The sequence below is a fragment of the Chlamydotis macqueenii genome, chromosome 27, assembly GCF_036417535.1.
Source record: "Chlamydotis macqueenii isolate bChlMac1 chromosome 27, bChlMac1.mat, whole genome shotgun sequence".
Classification (NCBI taxonomy): domain Eukaryota; kingdom Metazoa; phylum Chordata; class Aves; order Otidiformes; family Otididae; genus Chlamydotis; species Chlamydotis macqueenii.
In genome coordinates this window covers 4,456,415-4,473,230 of record NC_141582.1, presented here as the reverse complement: position 1 = coordinate 4,473,230, position 16,816 = coordinate 4,456,415, and the positions used below count along the sequence as shown (strand labels likewise).

At 42.6% G+C, this 16,816-nt stretch overlaps 2 protein-coding genes and 1 long non-coding RNA gene across 4 annotated transcripts in view; 2 read left to right on the top strand and 1 right to left on the bottom strand.

The window, feature by feature from the left end:
* LOC147597425 (uncharacterized) overlaps positions 1-1,122 on the bottom strand; it is an 11,923-nt gene extending 10,801 nt beyond the window's left edge. Inside the window, exons 1-2 of the long non-coding RNA XR_015261236.1 lie at positions 974-1,122; positions 325-473 (exon numbers count right to left, since the gene is read on the bottom strand). This is a non-coding gene — a long non-coding RNA (uncharacterized LOC147597425). The remainder of the gene's footprint in view (positions 1-324; positions 474-973) is intronic.
* POLB (DNA polymerase beta) overlaps positions 1-3,744 on the top strand; it is a 17,526-nt gene extending 13,782 nt beyond the window's left edge. Inside the window, exon 15 of the mRNA XM_086768076.1 lies at positions 3,684-3,744. The gene's annotated coding sequence lies outside the window, so the exon portion shown is untranslated. The remainder of the gene's footprint in view (positions 1-3,683) is intronic.
* Positions 1,233-16,816, top strand: VDAC3 (voltage dependent anion channel 3). 2 transcript variants are annotated; one of them, XM_086768078.1, is made up of 10 exons: positions 1,233-1,308; positions 3,684-3,744; positions 4,982-5,053; positions 6,194-6,243; positions 10,472-10,624; positions 12,125-12,177; positions 13,562-13,789; positions 14,766-14,916; positions 16,028-16,085; positions 16,326-16,816. In XM_086768078.1, exons 3-10 carry the CDS (start codon positions 4,987-4,989, stop codon positions 16,415-16,417), a joined length of 852 nt encoding a protein of 283 aa, XP_086624204.1. In that variant the 5' UTR covers positions 1,233-1,308; positions 3,684-3,744; positions 4,982-4,986; the 3' UTR covers positions 16,418-16,816. The 2 variants fall into 2 exon arrangements, with proteins under 2 accessions (XP_086624204.1, XP_086624203.1); XM_086768077.1 differs by lacking the exon at positions 3,684-3,744 and having other exon boundaries at positions 1,236-1,308.

Sequence of the window (16,816 nt, the reverse complement as noted above, 5' to 3'; positions counted from 1 at the left end):
TACAGACTGATACTCTTGGTTATCCCTTTATTTTACTCTATTTTTTCCTATTGGGAGTTTAATTATTTTCTGAGAATGTTCCCCAGCCCTAATGCATGCAGTGGTATGTAAAGTGAATAGAAGTTAACTTGGTACTATGTGAAGTCTTCTGATGCCTCATAGTAAAAATTATGTATAGCTGATGTAGTCAGTGCTTTCTTCAATAATCAGTGGGAATAAACAAAGTGAGAATTCCATCATGAATGTGTAATCTTGTTTGTTTTGTTTTCTTTTGAAAAACAGCTGTAATTGTAAGAGCATCAAAAAGCAGTAACACAAGCTTACCATGTTTACAAATGTTTCCTAGGCAGCACACAGCATTACACTGATGCATTCTCCATCACTCTCAACAGGTAGCCCAGAAGACTACTTTGTCTTGGGATGAGGCCGGATTTGCTGGCCTTGCAGTCTCTCTCCGTAACACTCAAATCATTCTAGGTGGAAGAAAAAGGGCTTGTTCAGAGTGTGTGTTTGTTTTTCTTGAACTACATAGTATACAAAGGCCTTTTTTTTTCCCTCCCTCCCTTGCTACCCCCTGCCCCGGCCCAGTTAACTAACCCTTACTCTGGCCAGCTTTGGCTTACTTCCCTTCTCCTGTAGAAGATATCTGCTAATCACAGGAGGCAATAGCTGCAAACCTTGTGCTTATCGTAGGGAATCTGTGTAAACGGGCATACATAGCCTTATGCATATGCAGATAAGCCTTCTCCTTCCCTAGCCTCAGGGCTTTAGCAGCCCTTACTGAGGACTGGCAATGAGTAAGGAGCTTCTTGGGAAGGTCCCAGAAAGGGCTGGGAGGTGCTGCAGCACCTCCTGGAGTCTGGCACCGACTCCGTGACAGAGGCTGGGAGAAGCGGAGCTGCCCTGTGGCCGTGGGCCCCGGGGCAGTTACTACCAGGCCTGGTGACCGGTCACCCTCCCGCCCTACGCGCACCTCGAGGGATGATACTCGAGCAGAGAAAGTTTTTCTGCTGGCTGCCGAGCCCAGAGTCGGCTCTGGCCGCTTCGCCGCCGTTTACTCGCAGCAGCAGGGGGTCCCGCCCTGCTCCCGCGCGGAGGAGCGCCGGCGCAGCCCAACGCCATCGCTGTGGCGAACCCCTGCACCAGCACGGCCCCCGGCCGCGCGCAGGGCGGGGCCGCGCGGCGCCCGCCAGCCCAGGCAGGAGGGGCCGGAGCAACGGTAGGCGTGCCGTCGCGCATGCGCACCGCCGCCGCGCATGCGGGCTGGAGGGCGTGGAGACCTTTACCCGGAGGCAGCGCGGCCGGCAGGTAGCGGCGGGGTCTCGGTCCGGGCGTGGCAGGACTCGCGGCTGGCCCCCACTGGGGCTCGCGGCGCCGTCGTCCGGGCGGAGCCCGGTGGCCTCATCCGGCCCTTGTCGGGGCCGAGGCGGGCGTCTCTCGAGTCACCTTGTCATGGCAGGGATGGGCCGGGCGCTCGCTCCGGCCGCCTCTTCTGCGTCCTCGGGCCCGGCGACGCGGCCGCAGGTTGCCGAGGCGATGGCCCCGAGGCACCGGCCAGCTCTCGCTCTGCAGGTGGGCGGCCGAGGGTCTTGCCAGCGCTCCGGTTTCTCGGCCTGGAAGCGCGAATTTCTGGGGTCGGTGGCGGCCGAGCGTTCCCGCGGCGCCGCCGTTTGGCTGGGGAGAGGAGGCAGCGCCGGGGAGCCGGGCAGGTCCGTCGAGCCGCGCTCCATTACCCGTTGCGTAATGCGCGTCGGCAGCGGGCGGGCAGGCAGAAGGCCGCGCGGCGCTGCCCCTGAGCGCGCCGGTGTGCGCGCGGCGCTGCCTCGCCGGGCCGTGCGCGGCTCCTCGGCTTCGCCGCCGACGGGCGCACGGCGGGCGGCGCGGGTGCCCCGCGCGGGGAGCGCAGCTGGCCGCGCCAAGCCTGGCTCTCCTCGTTTTTCTCCGTTCCGGACGCCGGCTCTCGGGGGTTCCGCCGTTATTCCGTAGCTGGTGGGGGCACTCCGGTGTCGGCTTCCTCGCTGGCGTTTCCAGTTCGGCGTTGCCTTTTTGCAGCTGGTATGCACGCGTTCGCTCGCTGGGCGCTGTGTCTGAAGATGGCAACGTTGAACATCAGTTGCCCTCAACCTTTTATTCCTTGATGTATTTTCTCCTGTGGTTGTTGTACTAATTTTATTGTTGTGGGAGGGAAAAATCAAAGCACGAGATTAAGGAGGCTTTGTTTAAAAACAAGGTGCTTAAAAGGAGTGCTGTGGCTTAGTTCTAGATCTCTGGCTTAATGTTTCTTCTTTCGTTTTACGTGGTGTTTTGTCGGCTCTTGTCATCACATCTGCTTGATGGAATCCAATTCAAAGTTGGTATTAATAGTTGTGGAACTGTGAGCTCAGTTCCTCTGGCTTGCAAGTAGAGCTGCTTGTTGTGAGCAAAGAATTTATATATTTAGATATGAGCTAAGCTGAATAATTTGTTGGGGTTTTTTTTAAGAATACTGTTTAAGTGCTCCCAAAATATTTAACATACACATTAAAACACGTAGAATACAGAAAATACAGCTGTGTAGTGTAAAGAGAGGAGACAGTTAGGAGAGTGAGCAGGCTCACAGTATTCAAGATGTCTCAGTAGTAATCTTATGAAAACTAGGTGTAAATGGAACATGGTGTCAGCCAGAGATTTAGGTTGAAAAGGTGCTGAACAAAATGGTCAAGTCCTCCTTCACTTGAAGCGTTTTCAGTAAAGCTGGTGAGGAGACCCTGAAGACTACTCGGTGGTCCACTGTGTTGTCATTTGTCTTTCTAAAGGCCATGCCCCTCTGTGCAGAGAGGCAGAAATATTTGAGACAGCTGGCAAAGCAGGAAAGAGGTAGGGGTGTGGCACGTTTTCAGAAACTGGCGTGGGGAGTTGTTAGCTAAACTCTTGCTTTTGTTTGATATAACGTTTCCGTGTAACTGGAAAGTCAGACCAATGTCTTCTAAACTCTGAATAGGTCAGTCCCAGCTCCCAAAATGTGTTGTGGCTCATTGCCAATCATTGGCAAACTTCTAACTGAAAATAGTTTATGTAGTTTGGAGACCAGCTGCAAATCCATATAGTTATGGAATGTTCCTGTCATGTTTTCAACAGCTGGATAGTTCCCTGAAAGCTGGCTGTGCCTAAAGAGCCTTTAAAAAAAAAAATCTACTTGTGCGTCATATGAATTCTTATGCGGGGAGTTATCTTTCTTATTGGTTTTTGCTGGAAGCAAATGGTTGAGACTCAAGAGTATGTTAGGCAGTTACTGCATATGTAGAGTATCCCTGTGTTAAAATGTCGAGGCATCAACCTTGCTCCAAAAACTTGAGTTACTAAGCTTTTAAAATCAGCAGATTGAACTATTCTGACAAACCTATTTAAAAAATCAACCCAAAACAACCCCAAACCCAACCAACCCACCCCCCCCCCCCCAAAAAAAAAACCAAACCAAAAAATCCCCCCAAAATAACATTTAAAGTAGAGTTGAAACTTCTGAATTGAGAGACTCGTGTGGAAAAACCAATGTTTTAAAAGATAGATATGTTCTGTTCCGTAGGTATGTTGCTAAACCTATTCTAGTAATTTAAACTATGCTGTCATAAAAGTGCACATTCTGTTTCTCTTTTTTCAATTTAATGATTCACTAATTGTAATTTTTTCCCCTCCATGTTTGACAGGTAAAAAGAGCTTTTTACATAGTAATTTTGAGAAGTACCTGTTTTATGTACTGATCTTCAGGTAAGGAACCTGCAGTCATGTCCAGCTATTTTAGATCCTCTAAACCCACAGGTATATTCATAGAATCATAGAATATCTCTAGTTGGAAGGGACCCGCAGGGATCACCGAGACCATGGATTGATGGATACATGGTGTGGGTTAATTCTTAAGTGACTGAACATAGAGTGTTTGTCTACCAGGGGATGTAAATTGACCAAATGCTTCATTTTAGGAAAGTGCTAGCTATCTGAAAACAGGACTTAATTGCTTAGTCTAGATACTGTTGCATTTGTGACAGAGGGATCAAGTACAGTGGTAAGCAGCTAAAATGGTGGAAGAAAAGTGATGACTTCAGGGATTTTACATGTTTTGCTTGCATTATTACTTTTTAGATTAGTCTTTCAGCATGGTGTAAGTCACAAATGGGGGACTGGGGATTTCTGGTGTCAGGTGTTGCAGAGAAGAATATCAACAAATGCATCAGCTGTAGGAAGGAATAAGTGGCAGAGTTATCCTTAAAATCAAACAAAAGCATCATCCTACTGAGTTTCCTTACTTCTTTTAATGTGGATTGTCTGATGCAAAATCCCTAAACTGTGGTAAGTAATATTAAATGTCGTGTAAGCTGTAATATGGTATGCCTATCCTTTTGAGTTTTGTCCTCTAAAGTAGTTGTAATAGGTACCTGTATTAGAAAATGTAGGTTTTGCTGCTGTGTACATGCAGTGCAGAAATACTGGTGGCTACTGGACAATGTACAGAGATCTCTCTATATTTTACAAATCTCTGAAAAAAAACTCTCTAAGATGTCACAAGTGGAAGTCTGGTATCTTTTCCATTGGGATTGTTCGGTGCTGATGTGGCTTCGCCACTTGGGGTCACTTTCAGAAAGGGTCCTGTCATTACAGCGATGTTTCCTTCTTACTGGGACAGCTGTAAGACTCTCATGAACTCTTTTGGCAATGTAAGAATGCAAGGCCCACATATGTAGTTGAATGTAATACTTTTCCTGGGGTTCAGTGATGCCAAATAATGGATTGACTTTCATAACTTCTTTGAATTGAAATTTGTTTGTTTCTGACAAAGCCATGATGATGCAAGGATGACTTTCATCTTGTAGTTCATCAAAGGTCTTGCAGTTCTGTATCAGTGAATTACACAGAAGGTACTAGTCATACACATTTATAAATGTTCTGGGTATAGCTTAGATTTTATGCTGTTAAACCTAAGATTCTTACAGCTTCCAATATGTTTCAGATCCAATGGCTGTCCCACCATCATACAGTGACCTGGGAAAGTCTGCTAGGGATGTCTTCAACAAGGGATATGGTAAGTAACATGACTGTGGTTTGATAACTTTTCATATTTTTTCTTGGGCATCTTGAAAATAACAAGAAAAGCATTATTATCCCAGAGATCCCCTAAATACCTCGTGGTAGGAATTCAGCAGAGGCCTGGAGCATCTACCCCCTTCCGAATTTCAACTTTAGACCTGTAGCATGAAAATGCTGCAGTAGGCAAAGAGTTAGAGGGGAAAGCTATGAGTTTGACCTTAAGATACACTCTAGAACAGTCTCTGAAGAGCGCAGCATTTTTTTACCTTCCCACTTCTGTATTTAGAGGCGTTAAATCAGTCAAACTCACATAGACTGCTATAGGAGACCATATGTGGCAACCAACAGTTTACCGAGATAGAATGATGTTTATGTTAATCAGAGTAGCCCATTCTCATAGCTGTAGTGGAAATAATTTCAATATTTGCATGTCTCTTCATATAATTTAAATTGAGAAATTCTGATGTTAGTCCATTTTCTGGGAGCAGTACTAGAAGTGTTGCTGTTTATTATCTGGTTTTTGAGCATGTAATAAAGATTGCATTTGTATCCTGAATCCATATGCTACACAAAATTTAAAAGCACTCTGGTCTGGTCTCCACCACTCTGGAGTTCAGGCTTTGCTACAATTCAAGTCAAGTTCCTCGCTTTAGTGTCAGTTGTTTCAGGCTTTTCTACTCTGTGTAAGGGCAAGTTATTTCCCTAGATTCACAGCAGATGAGAAAGAAAAGGAAGAAGGCAATAGTATCTCTGTATACAGCACTAGTTGAAGTAAGTTCAAACGTATTTTTCTCAGAGAAGAGGAAAATAAAATTTCCTACCTTGGAATCAGAAATACAAGACTAAATTGAGTAAATCAGAAGAAATGGTAACTGTATTGATTGGTCCCAGGCTGCAGGTAGCTACAGAAGGTAGAGATACTTGATGATGGGTGACTGTTATGAGTATAAATTATGAGGCCACCCACTTTGAATTGTCAAAATTCCTTCAATCATTCCTCAGTAAGATCAACAACTGTTGAAATATGAAAATAGGCTGTTTCAGGTCAGTATGCCCTAGCAGCTGTACTCTGAGTGTAATTAGCCTTGCTTGTATATTGCAATGAAACAGAAGCTCTGTATTCTTTTCTTTTCAGGATTTGGAATGGTCAAGTTGGAGTTAAAGACCAAGTCTTCCAGTGGGGTGGTAAGTACTGGGGGCTTTCAACATCACCAGCATTGTGATGGAAGGACAAACTTCTGAATTTGTTGGGGGAAATAACTTGATAGCAGGTGTTGCTTCTGTCCTTCAGTTCTCATTTTAAAACCTATACCTGACTGAGATATTTCTTTAACAATGCATGGAACTGACATAGCGGTACTTCTTTTCCTGTGAGGTGCAAGAATTTTCACGCATTGTGTTGTGGACTGGTGGCTTTGCTCCCCATTCCTATTGCCACATCCCAAACATAAGAGTTTCTTCATTCTAAATACCTCTCATTTCTGCTTATGAATACAATTGAGTTTCTCTGCTGTTGTTGGTTTTTGCAGGATTTTGAGTCCAGACTGACTTTTTATCCAAAAGGCCAAGGGGCAAATAACAGCCACAGTTTTACTTAACTTCATTTTCGCTCATCTCCACCATGCTTACAGTGCAAGACTTAATTAAAATGAAGTAATCTTCCTGCAGTACCCTTTATGTAGAATTTGAGAGCATTTTATAGATGTTAATTAAGCTTTAGCCCTTCAGGTAACGAGAGAATACAATGATCCTCACTTTAATGATAGAGAAGTGGCGCTTCCTCATGATTTCACAGGAGAACTGGCAAAACCAGGAATGGGTTTCATAATTTTGGTCTTTAACCACAGGCATGTGTTTCCTAGATAAGTTTATTCTTACACTGAGTCTCAGTTCTGTGTGTGCTACTACTTGATGCTCTTCTGGTTGATAACCTTTGCTGCTTTTCAGCCTACTTCGTAACTGCATTTGCCATAGCTCCCTCCTTCTCTCATGTTCTTATCATGCAAATGGTATAAGTCATTCCTTTTGTATTACTGTATTCTGTCTCAGTGGAGCTTTTGATGGATTATTTGCATTGCGCACCAGGAATGTGTAGGCACACAGAAACTATCCGGTCTCTACTGTGACTCCTACCAGTTACTGACATCTTGTGATATGCAGTTTTCCTGGCTGGATGTTTTGATTCTCAAATAATATGCTAATGGTTAATTATGCTGTCTTCTGAATGTGACAGAACATGAACAACCATATTAAGTTCTAAAATGGGCTTTTCCTTTTCCATGCAACTTCTGTGTTGGATGTCTATCCAGCTGGTAAGAATAATGACTGTTTTGGCATGTTGGTTCTTCATCGCTTTGTCTAGCGAGGGTTTCTGTGGTGCATGTTTTCATTCATAAACTGTTCCATTGTTTTTAGGCATGTTATCATCCACGTCATGAAGTCTGACTGTGTCCATAGCTCTTAATCTGCTGTATGATCTATGTATGTAAAGCCATTTGCAATCTTGATCCAACAATCAACAGTAAGAACGCTGTAAAAACAGCAGGAGGGAAAACAAGATAGATACAGTGTTGATACAGTTGTCTGTTGCTTCAGGTTTTGTGCTTGTTAGTGTTTCTAATGAGCATTCTGCTGCAACAAAATGGGTTTTTGGGGATAGACAGGAGGTTAGGAACAAAGCATGAGATCTAATTCCTACTTGGGTGCTAATAATACCTCTGATTGTTATGATACAGAAATGCTTTTTGGTGTTTTTCCTGTGGACTTAGAAAACAATGGCAGTGTCTGTTGGTTATAATTGTTTCATAGATTGCAAGTGGTTTGGCCTAGTAGGTGCATGGCATTCCTGAGGATGCCAGCCACCATAAATTAGACAGTCATTGAGAAGCTGAGCTTGACTGCTCAATCAGACTGGAATATGATGTGGAGCCACAATGAGTTTGGTTTTCAGCTATAAAAAATTCAAGAAATGCTTCTACACGTGATGATTTGAGGAGATGTCTGATTTTTAGACAGTTAAAGATTGGCAGCAGATGCTGACTGTTTGTTTTCTGCTTCCAGCAGCAGATCCAGTTCTGACACCTGGCAAATCCTGTGGCTCTTGATCATGACAGCAGAGTTTTTTGTTGTTTTTTTTTTTTTTTCCTTTCGCTGTGAGAAAAGCATCATACAATCTTTCCTCTGCTTGGTCTGAGAAGCAAATCAAGCCTTTTTAATCAGTTACCTGCCCTCAGATCAGAAGAAAGTTACTTCTGAATTCTGATGCAGGTTTGAGATGTCTGTGCACTGAATTTGTGGAAGTGACATTGGAGCAGTGGGTAGCAGTTAGGTCTTAAAGGATAGTCTAATGCATCCTGCCTCGTGTGATGTATTTTTGTTAGCTGCCTAGATGTCTTATAAAGCTGCTGTGCTGTTTGTAGTAGTGCATTAGCTCAAATGTCTTCCCTCTTCCCCTCCCAGCCCCAGGCCCCACTGTGTAAGGAATGTTACCTGGCTGTACTTCCCTGGCACTTCAAAAGCATTTAAAGACAGTCTTTGTACAGTCTGCGGAGTCCAGAATTGTGAAAGTAATGTATGCAGCAGGAATACTGTCCTGGAATGAGTTGGATCTGGGAAGTCAGAGTTCAAAAGCTTGGATGTGTTGTCAATGGATACTGCCATCTCTTAAGCATCGTATCTTTTAATATTTAAACTTCAGAAGAGGTGAAACTTGGAAATATAATGGCAGATTAATTATCTTTCTTTAAGGAAATATTTGAGAGATGAGGATAACTGAAATGACACCAGTTCTCAGTTGCTTCTTAAAACCTAGCTCATACACCTTGAGCTTACTACTGCAAAAATATGCCTGCTCATTGCTTGATACTCTGTTTTGCATGAAACGCTGAGTAGGCTACCTCCAAGTTATTCCCGGAGGAGACTGTTGTGACAGGATGAGGGGTAATGGTTTTAAAATAGAGGGAGGTAGATTTAGATCAGATATTAGGAAAAAATTTTTTACAGTGACAGCTGTAGAACACTGGAACAGCTTGCCCAGAGAGGTGGTGGATGCCCCATCCCTGGAAACGTTCAAGGCCAGCTTGGCCGGGGCTGTGAGCAACCTGATGTGGTTGGAAATGTCCCTGCTCCTTGCAGGGGGGTTGGACTGGATGGGCTTTAACGGTCCCTTCCAACCCTAATCATTCTATGATTCTATGAGACTTGTTTTTTGAGACTTCAAGTCTCCTAAATAACAGGAAGCTCTGATGTGCGGGGGACTGGCCAGACAGCATAGGGCAGCATGATACAAAATACCTACTATACAGAATTGAGAGTTGTTGGTTCGGTTACATTTGCCGGTGAAGGACCAGCCTGATGGAGAGAAGTCGAGGTTATTTTCTGATGCTGTGAAAGGAGAAAAGGTCTACAATTTGAACATGCCTTACAAAGGGGTGACCTAGCTTCTAAAGTATAGTTGCTGGGTGAGGTAATGACAGAGAAGTTAGGTTGAGGGAGAAGGTACTAAAGTAATCAACGTGGTATGTGAAGAGTCCAAGTGACAATAGTGTAAATGGTAGGGGGAACAACAATGTTAGGGTGCAGTAGTTGGTGAAAAGCATCAATGCCCATTCTCCAGAAGACGTTTTCACTGCTGAAAAACAGAAACAGGAAAAAAAAAAAAGGAAGAAATACATGAGATGTTTGGAGAAGGAGAGAAAAATCAGTCTTTTTTGGGTTGTTTTTTTTTTTGCTATTCATCTAGCAGTGTAAGTTGAATGTAGCATTGCTCTTCTTAAGGGAAAGTGGATTCCCAGAAGGACTAAAATGGCTGCTATTTCATGCACAATTGGGACAGTACTGGTAACATGATAAAGGGAATTAGGAGATTGTGAGGAAAAACCCAAGGATACAAGCAGCTTTGTATCCCAAGTGAGTATCTTTTTGTATCTGGATATGGATTCATGTGAAGGTAGAGAGCCGATTGTGGAATGTTGAAATAACAATTGCCACTTTGGAGCTGAAAAAAAACAGCAAATTTTTTTTTTTTTTTTGTGCAGGGGAGATTGGTGGATAACTTAAGAAAAAAGTGCTGTAAAAAATTAGAGGGGAAGAGTGGGTAATCAAGTCATGATGCAGGTGAAAAGTGAAGGTGTCAAGTCTTTGTGTAATAATGCTTTTCCCAATCTAAGCAAGTTCCAGGGCTCTGTCAGCACACCTCAATAAAAGAAACATCCAGAACAGAGATGCTGAAAGGAGTAACATTTTGTGATGCAAAATTGATTCTTTTTGGTGGGGATAGGGAAGAGGAGGTGGATTTTGAGGGTTCTGTCAAAAGGCAGAAGGGTAGCAAGTGTGAGTGCTGGCACCTGACAAGTGGAAAAACTGAATGTAATTAAATATCAGACTGCTGAAACTGGCATTATGCTCTTGGCAGGAATTCACTGCAACTGGTTCTTCCAACACAGACACAGGCAAGGCTTCAGGCAGTCTAGAGACCAAATATAAGATCAAAGACTATGGACTTACATTCACCCAGAAGTGGAACACAGACAACACACTGGGAACAGAAATTTCCATGGAGGATCAGGTAAGAGGAAGTAAATACTCTGAAAATGTTTCTACAACTGGTACAAGAAAGTATTGGGTTGAGCAGAAAACACTGAAGAGTGAAAGTTGCACAAAACTATCTGAAGGACAAAAAAGAAAGAAGTTATGTGTATTTGCAGAACACACTGACTGAGGGAGAGCATCATGAATTTTGGGGGTGGAGGGTGCAAGTGTTCTCACAGCAATATGCTGCTTACATCATGACCCAAAGGTACAGAGTTCCTGCAGTTATGGGCATGCAAAATTAGCTAGCTGGTTGAACAAATATCACTGTTATCCCCTTCTCAGTCTGGAGAAGAGGAGGCTCAGGGGAGACCTTACAGCTCTCTATAACTTCCTGAAGGGAGGTTGTAGTGAGCTAGGGGTCGGCCTTTTCTCTCGTGTAGACAGTGATAGAACTAGAGGCAATGGTTTCAAGCTGCACCAGGGGAGATTCAGGCTGGACATTAGGAAATATTACTTCTCGGAAAGGGTGGTCAGGCACTGGAATGCATTGCCCAGGGAGGTGGTGGAGTCACCGACCACGGGGGTGTTCAAGAAACGTTTGGATGTTGTGTTGAGGGATATGATTTAGCTGAGAAGTATTGGTGATGGTTGGACTGGATGATCTTTTAGGTCTTTTCCAATCTTGATAATAATTCTGTGAATTCTGTAATTCTGAGTTGTTTAAAGATGCACTCTAGCTCTGTACAACTGTCAGTGCTGCAGTTATGCAAGGAAGACAAAAAGGGGATCTTGTAGTTTTAGATGCTCTGATACATAAGGACTTAAGTTTGGCTGCCTCGAGATCAAATGTATTTTGCAAGGTTGAACAGAAAGATTAGTGTTTGCAGCTGGGCACTGCTTACGCAAAGGGTTGCTCGCATACAGCACTCTCAAAACAAACACTTCTTTTCCAAAGTAATAGCTTTATGCTTTTCACTTAATGCCTGAGGCATTAGGTAATGGTGCCAAAGGCAGTAAGAGTTCTGTGGTGCCCTCTGCCATGTGTGGCCATCAGTTTTCGTAGTTATGGTTTTGCACTTTTACATGTGCTTTAAAATGGAGAATACTGTCCCAGCTCAAAACGAGGGTGGGAAAGCTGAGGCAGGTACACGGACTGGCCCGTGAAGTAGTTCTGTGTCTTAAAAGAATACCTGAAGATTCTGAGAGAGTCTTGAGCTACTGTATGGATTGTTAGAACTACAGGGAATAAGCAAACATGAACTGAACAGTTTTCTTTCTTTTACAGTTTCTCAATTTTCTTGTCAACACTAGATTTGAAATTTTCCTGTAATAACGTATCTACAAGTGTGCATCATTATTAGGCCTGACTGTGGGGAGAAAAAGTCCAAATTCTAATCCCTCATCATACAGCACCTTCAGATTTTGTTGTGGGAGACATTATGGTCATGTTTTGTCTTCTCTTTAGATAGGAAGTAGAACTATAGTAGTGGAATATAGCAAATCACCTTTCAGCAGTCTCTGTTTTTCTCTGCAGTTGGCTGAAGGATTGAAGGTGGCTCTTGACACTACATTTGTACCAAACACAGGGTAAATATTTTGTTACCTTTATCTAAGGAGTGGTATAATTTCCCATAAATTTTAATTAGAAACGCTTATTCTGGTCATTGTGTAAATACTCAAAATTTACTCTAGAATATTCTGCAGGCACTGTAGAATATTTTGAAGGCAATGGATAATACTGGACTCAGAAGGACACGGTCTGCTAAAAATGACTCTTCAGCTTTTTGGCCATTGGCAAATCTGTTGTTTTGCAGTAGGTATTACATTTTTGTAACTCTCCTCTTAAACAGCTAGGTCTTACACAGACTACTGAACTTGTACTGTCTTTGTTATGGTGTTGACAGTCCTGTTGTCAATTCAGTGCCTTAAGAACACAAAGCAATTTTTTTTTCCTGATGGTTTTGGACAGATGTCTGTATTATAGGTATTACGATAGGCAGTGGAATAGCACTTTTTTGTCTTTCTCAGTTATCATGTATTTATTTTTGGTAGGCAGTAGCCTACCAAAAGGAGGGGTGTTTATGTCTCTGGATAATGCACAAAGCTTGAGACTGCTTTGTAAACAAATACTGGCGTATCTTTATTGTTGGGGAGAGCCTATCAGAAAAATCACAGTTTGAAATACTGCTTGGATGTAAGGAATTAGAAGCTAAGTAAAAAACAAGATCCCAGGCCTGGGTATAAGTGACAGGCAAGCATGGTGTTCTGCTTGCTGTGTCTTCAGTGGGAGAGAAAGGAGGTTGGGGAGAGGATTAAGGATGTGATGAAATTTTATCTCAGTTGTGTTAAGTTGTAATTGATAGCAAAATGAGCACAAAGATGCACTGAAGAGAGAGGAAAAGGCTTCTCCAGAGGGATGGAAAAAAGCTAAGTGAATGATGTCTGGAGGATGAGGAAGTTTGTTTTCGATAGAGGAGACTGGTATCCAGCAGTGAAAAAGAAAGGAAAACAAGCTCTGCATATGAAGGAATGTGGAGAGAGCTGAGCAGCCAAAAAATCACTGAAGGACAGGAAGACCAGCTATCGGTGTGGGATATCATGAATGCTCCTGAAAGACACAGATGATGTCGTAATACATTGCATTCACTTGTGGAGAACAGAATATGAAACCTGATGGTTTTTAGAGCATTAAGCAGAAACACGTTTGTCTTTTTTTTTTTTTTTCTTTTTTCTTTTTGAGGATTTTAAGGTGTTTTGAGATGGTGGAGGAAAAAGTGGCACCAAGTAAATATACGTAATATCAGTATTACTCTTATCTCATGCCCTCTTCAGCACTGTTAATGTGAGGTTTTGGGTAGGCGTTACAGTCATTTAATTAACTGGCTTTAAGGGACATACATACTTGAATAAAATGACATACAATACATACTTTTATACTACCAGGGATAAAATGGCATGTTTCTGTCTGCAGGAAGAAGAGTGGAAAGTTGAAGACCTCCTACAAAAGAGAGTATGTAAATCTAGGCTGCAACATAGACATTGATCTCTCTGGACCAACCATCTACAGCTGGGCAGTGTTGGGCTATGAAGGCTGGCTTGCTGGCTACCAGATGGCTTTTGATACAGCCAAGTCTAAGCTTTCACAAAATAACTTTGCCTTGGGATATAAGGCAGGAGACTTTCAGCTGCACACTAATGTGTAAGTATAATCTGAGCCTAGAAAAACATTATCAGAGGAGGCAAACTAGATGAATAGTGAGCATTAAACTGAGTTAGGTGATGGAAAGGGATGCTGATTTGTTGCAAAATAACTTATATTTAGTGTTATCATCTGCAACTGAAGCAGGGACAACTTTGCAACTCTTGGCTGTCTCTTGAGACCTTGTTTCAGAGTAATTTTGGGTTTTGCGTATGTAAGATAGTGGCGTAAAGGCACTTTATAATGTTAATTTGGAATTAAAATCTGTAAACTTTAACTTCTATTTTGGCACTAGATGAAAGAGCCTTCAATTAAGCTACCATACTTGCCCTCCTCCCCTCCAGACAGAAATACCTGAAGTGGAGGAGGGAGGTGTGTGCTGCACTGTGCTTGAGTGTTTCCAGCTGTCATCGCAGTGTAGCTCTAGTCTTGGCACTCAGGTGCTCTCAGGAGTCTTTGAAGATGGTGCATTTAAACAACTGCAACGCAGTAATGTGTTCAGTCTCATCATTCCTGTAACTGACTTATCTCCTTCTGGATTTGTCCCTGTATGTGTTATTGCAGGCTTGCTTTCTTAAGACAAGTAAGCAAGTTAGCTGGGTTGGGGGTTTTATGGTGGTTCTTTGGTTTTTTTTTTTTTGGGGGGGGGTGGTGGTTTTCTTTTGTTTTTGTTGTTGGTTTTTTGGGTTGTTTTTGTTTGGTTTTTTGTTTTCTTTCACAACCTCAAACCATATGTCTCACCTGTTGGAAAGTCTTCCTCCATTCTGCAAGCAAAACTTTCGTTTTGGGTAAAAAAAACATGAGCAGGAGTCTGCCAGCTCCAGCTAGGAAGTAGATGAGCATGGGTCCAGGGAAGTACTGGAGCGCTTGGTTCATTTTAAAAGATAATGGTCAAATGATTGTGGGGAAGGGTTAATGTAAAGAGTTACTATTTAAACAAGGCAAGGCTTGACACACTTGCATCTCTCACAAACAGGAACGATGGCACCGAGTTTGGTGGCTCTATTTATCAGAAGGTTAACAATAAGGTTGAGACATCAGTCAATCTTGCATGGACTGCTGGCAGTAACAACACACGTTTTGGTATTGCTGCTAAGTACCAACTGGATGAGAAGACGTCCATTGTGGTAAGAATTTTGTTTCAGGAACGAGTATTTCAAGCTCCCTTAAATACTGAAAATTTATGGTATGAAGTAGTTGTTTAAATAGTTACTGAGAAAGTACGGTAGATAGCAAACTATGGCTTCTGTTGTGGTTCCAATTTAAATGGGGACCTCATGGGTCATATTTGTGAAACGATGTGGGGTGGCAGGGAATCTGAAGCACTGTTTTGTCCATGGTGAAACAGTCACTAGTCTGACTAGTGTGCTTGGAGCCTGTGCAAAGTGTCTTTTCAAAAGGTAATGAGCAGATGTAGTGTCCTTTTAATTCTCTAATTCTGCATAATGTAAAACTGTACCATAGTAAAATTACGGAAGTTCAGCTGAGCTTACAGCCTCCTCCTAACAATCAGTTAACCTGTGAAAGTCAGCTGAGGTCCTGAGATGACTGTTGTTACTGAACCTTGGAAATTTTTGCAGAAATGTTAGGGCCGAAAAAAAAAAAAAAATTTAGTGTGTGAGAGAGAGAGAGGTTCAGGAGACAAAATATGTCAAAAGGGAAGCGACAGTGAATAAAAATGACTGTGATGTGTACGTTCTAACACTAAGAACTGAAGTAGCAAGCATTTGTCCTGGAACGAATTCTTGTTTTGAAACGTAACAATTCAGCCAAAAATAAAGATGGGAAATAGTATTGTAAACAGCTCAAAACTTAGTAATGCAAAAATGGGTTTGCATGTTCATATATTTACTGCTGATTAAAAAAAAAAATCACTACTAACCAATTTCTGAACAGGAGTCTGTGAACAAGACAGACTTCATGGGCTGCTAAGGGACTGTAGTAACTAGCCCCTTAACGGATACACTGAGACAGAGATGGGGGCAGCGAAGGACAGGGTTGCATTTCATGTAGGAATAATGGGTCACAATTTGAGGGAAAGACTGGAACTGTTACTTAAGCCTGTGACAGCTTAATCTGGAAACTTCCGAGGAGAAAAGGGAAAGACTGGACTATGCCTCTGCTAGAGGTTAGTCTACAAGTAGTTAAGGCATAAGCCACCTTCTCAGGGCACTGGGACAGTTCTGTCTGAGTATTTATACACAGTGTATAAATACTGTGATTTCTTTTTTCCTGCAGGCTAAAGTGAATAATGCCAGCCTGATTGGAATTGGTTACACTCATGCCCTCCGACCTGGTATGTAAGTCCAACTGGTAGTAGCAAATAGTACTAGTATTAGACTATAAGTTATTTTCCTGTCATCTCTAGAACAGACTAGATAAACAAATTAGCTAGAAATCTTGCATAGAAGTAAAGGATGTGTATGTACAGAAGTTCCTATAGCAACTAAGACATGTTAGTGAGGCTCAAGTACTTGAGGGAGGGCCTTGAACAGGGATACCTGTGTATGATGGGTCTCATTACTTGCTTTCCTAGGTGTAAAGCTGACCCTCTCAGGCTTGATTGATGGCAAGAATTTCAGTGCTGGAGGTCACAAAGTTGGTCTGGGATTTGAACTGGAAGCTTAATGCAGCTTTAAGTAAAACAACAGTTGGTGCTCTGGAAGGTGAAGGAAAAGTGTACCCAGTGTGTTTCGGCCTTAATATTACTCTGAAATTTCAAGAAGTGTGAACTTTCTACTCTTCCAAAGAATCATTTTAACCCAATACTGAAGTCCAGAGTGCCAGCACAGCAGAGGAAAATACTTGAAGGCATGCATGGAAGTTGTGATGTTTGTGCCACATTTCACTTCATTTTCCCATATTTTAAATCTGTTCCTAAAAACAGAAGAAAATGTGCCCTCTCCCCATTATTGTATTGCATCCTGCATGTCCTGTATACTTCACAACCTTTTGTAAAAGGTGGTCTCGTTCTGTAGTGGCAACTTTGGTTTACATCAGAATGAAATAAATTGGTCACAGTTGGAA

Bases quoted from the DNA above. Each gene is read 5' to 3' on its own strand.
- VDAC3 (XM_086768077.1), top strand. From the start codon at position 1,257: ATGCGGGCTGGAGGGCGTGGAGACCTTTACCCGGAGGCAGCGCGGCCG. The intron at 5,054-6,193 runs GTAAGTAACATG...TTTTCTTTTCAG, and splicing joins TGTCTTCAACAAGGGATATG to GATTTGGAATGGTCAAGTTG. The intron at 6,244-10,471 runs GTAAGTACTGGG...TGCTCTTGGCAG, and splicing joins CCAAGTCTTCCAGTGGGGTG to GAATTCACTGCAACTGGTTC.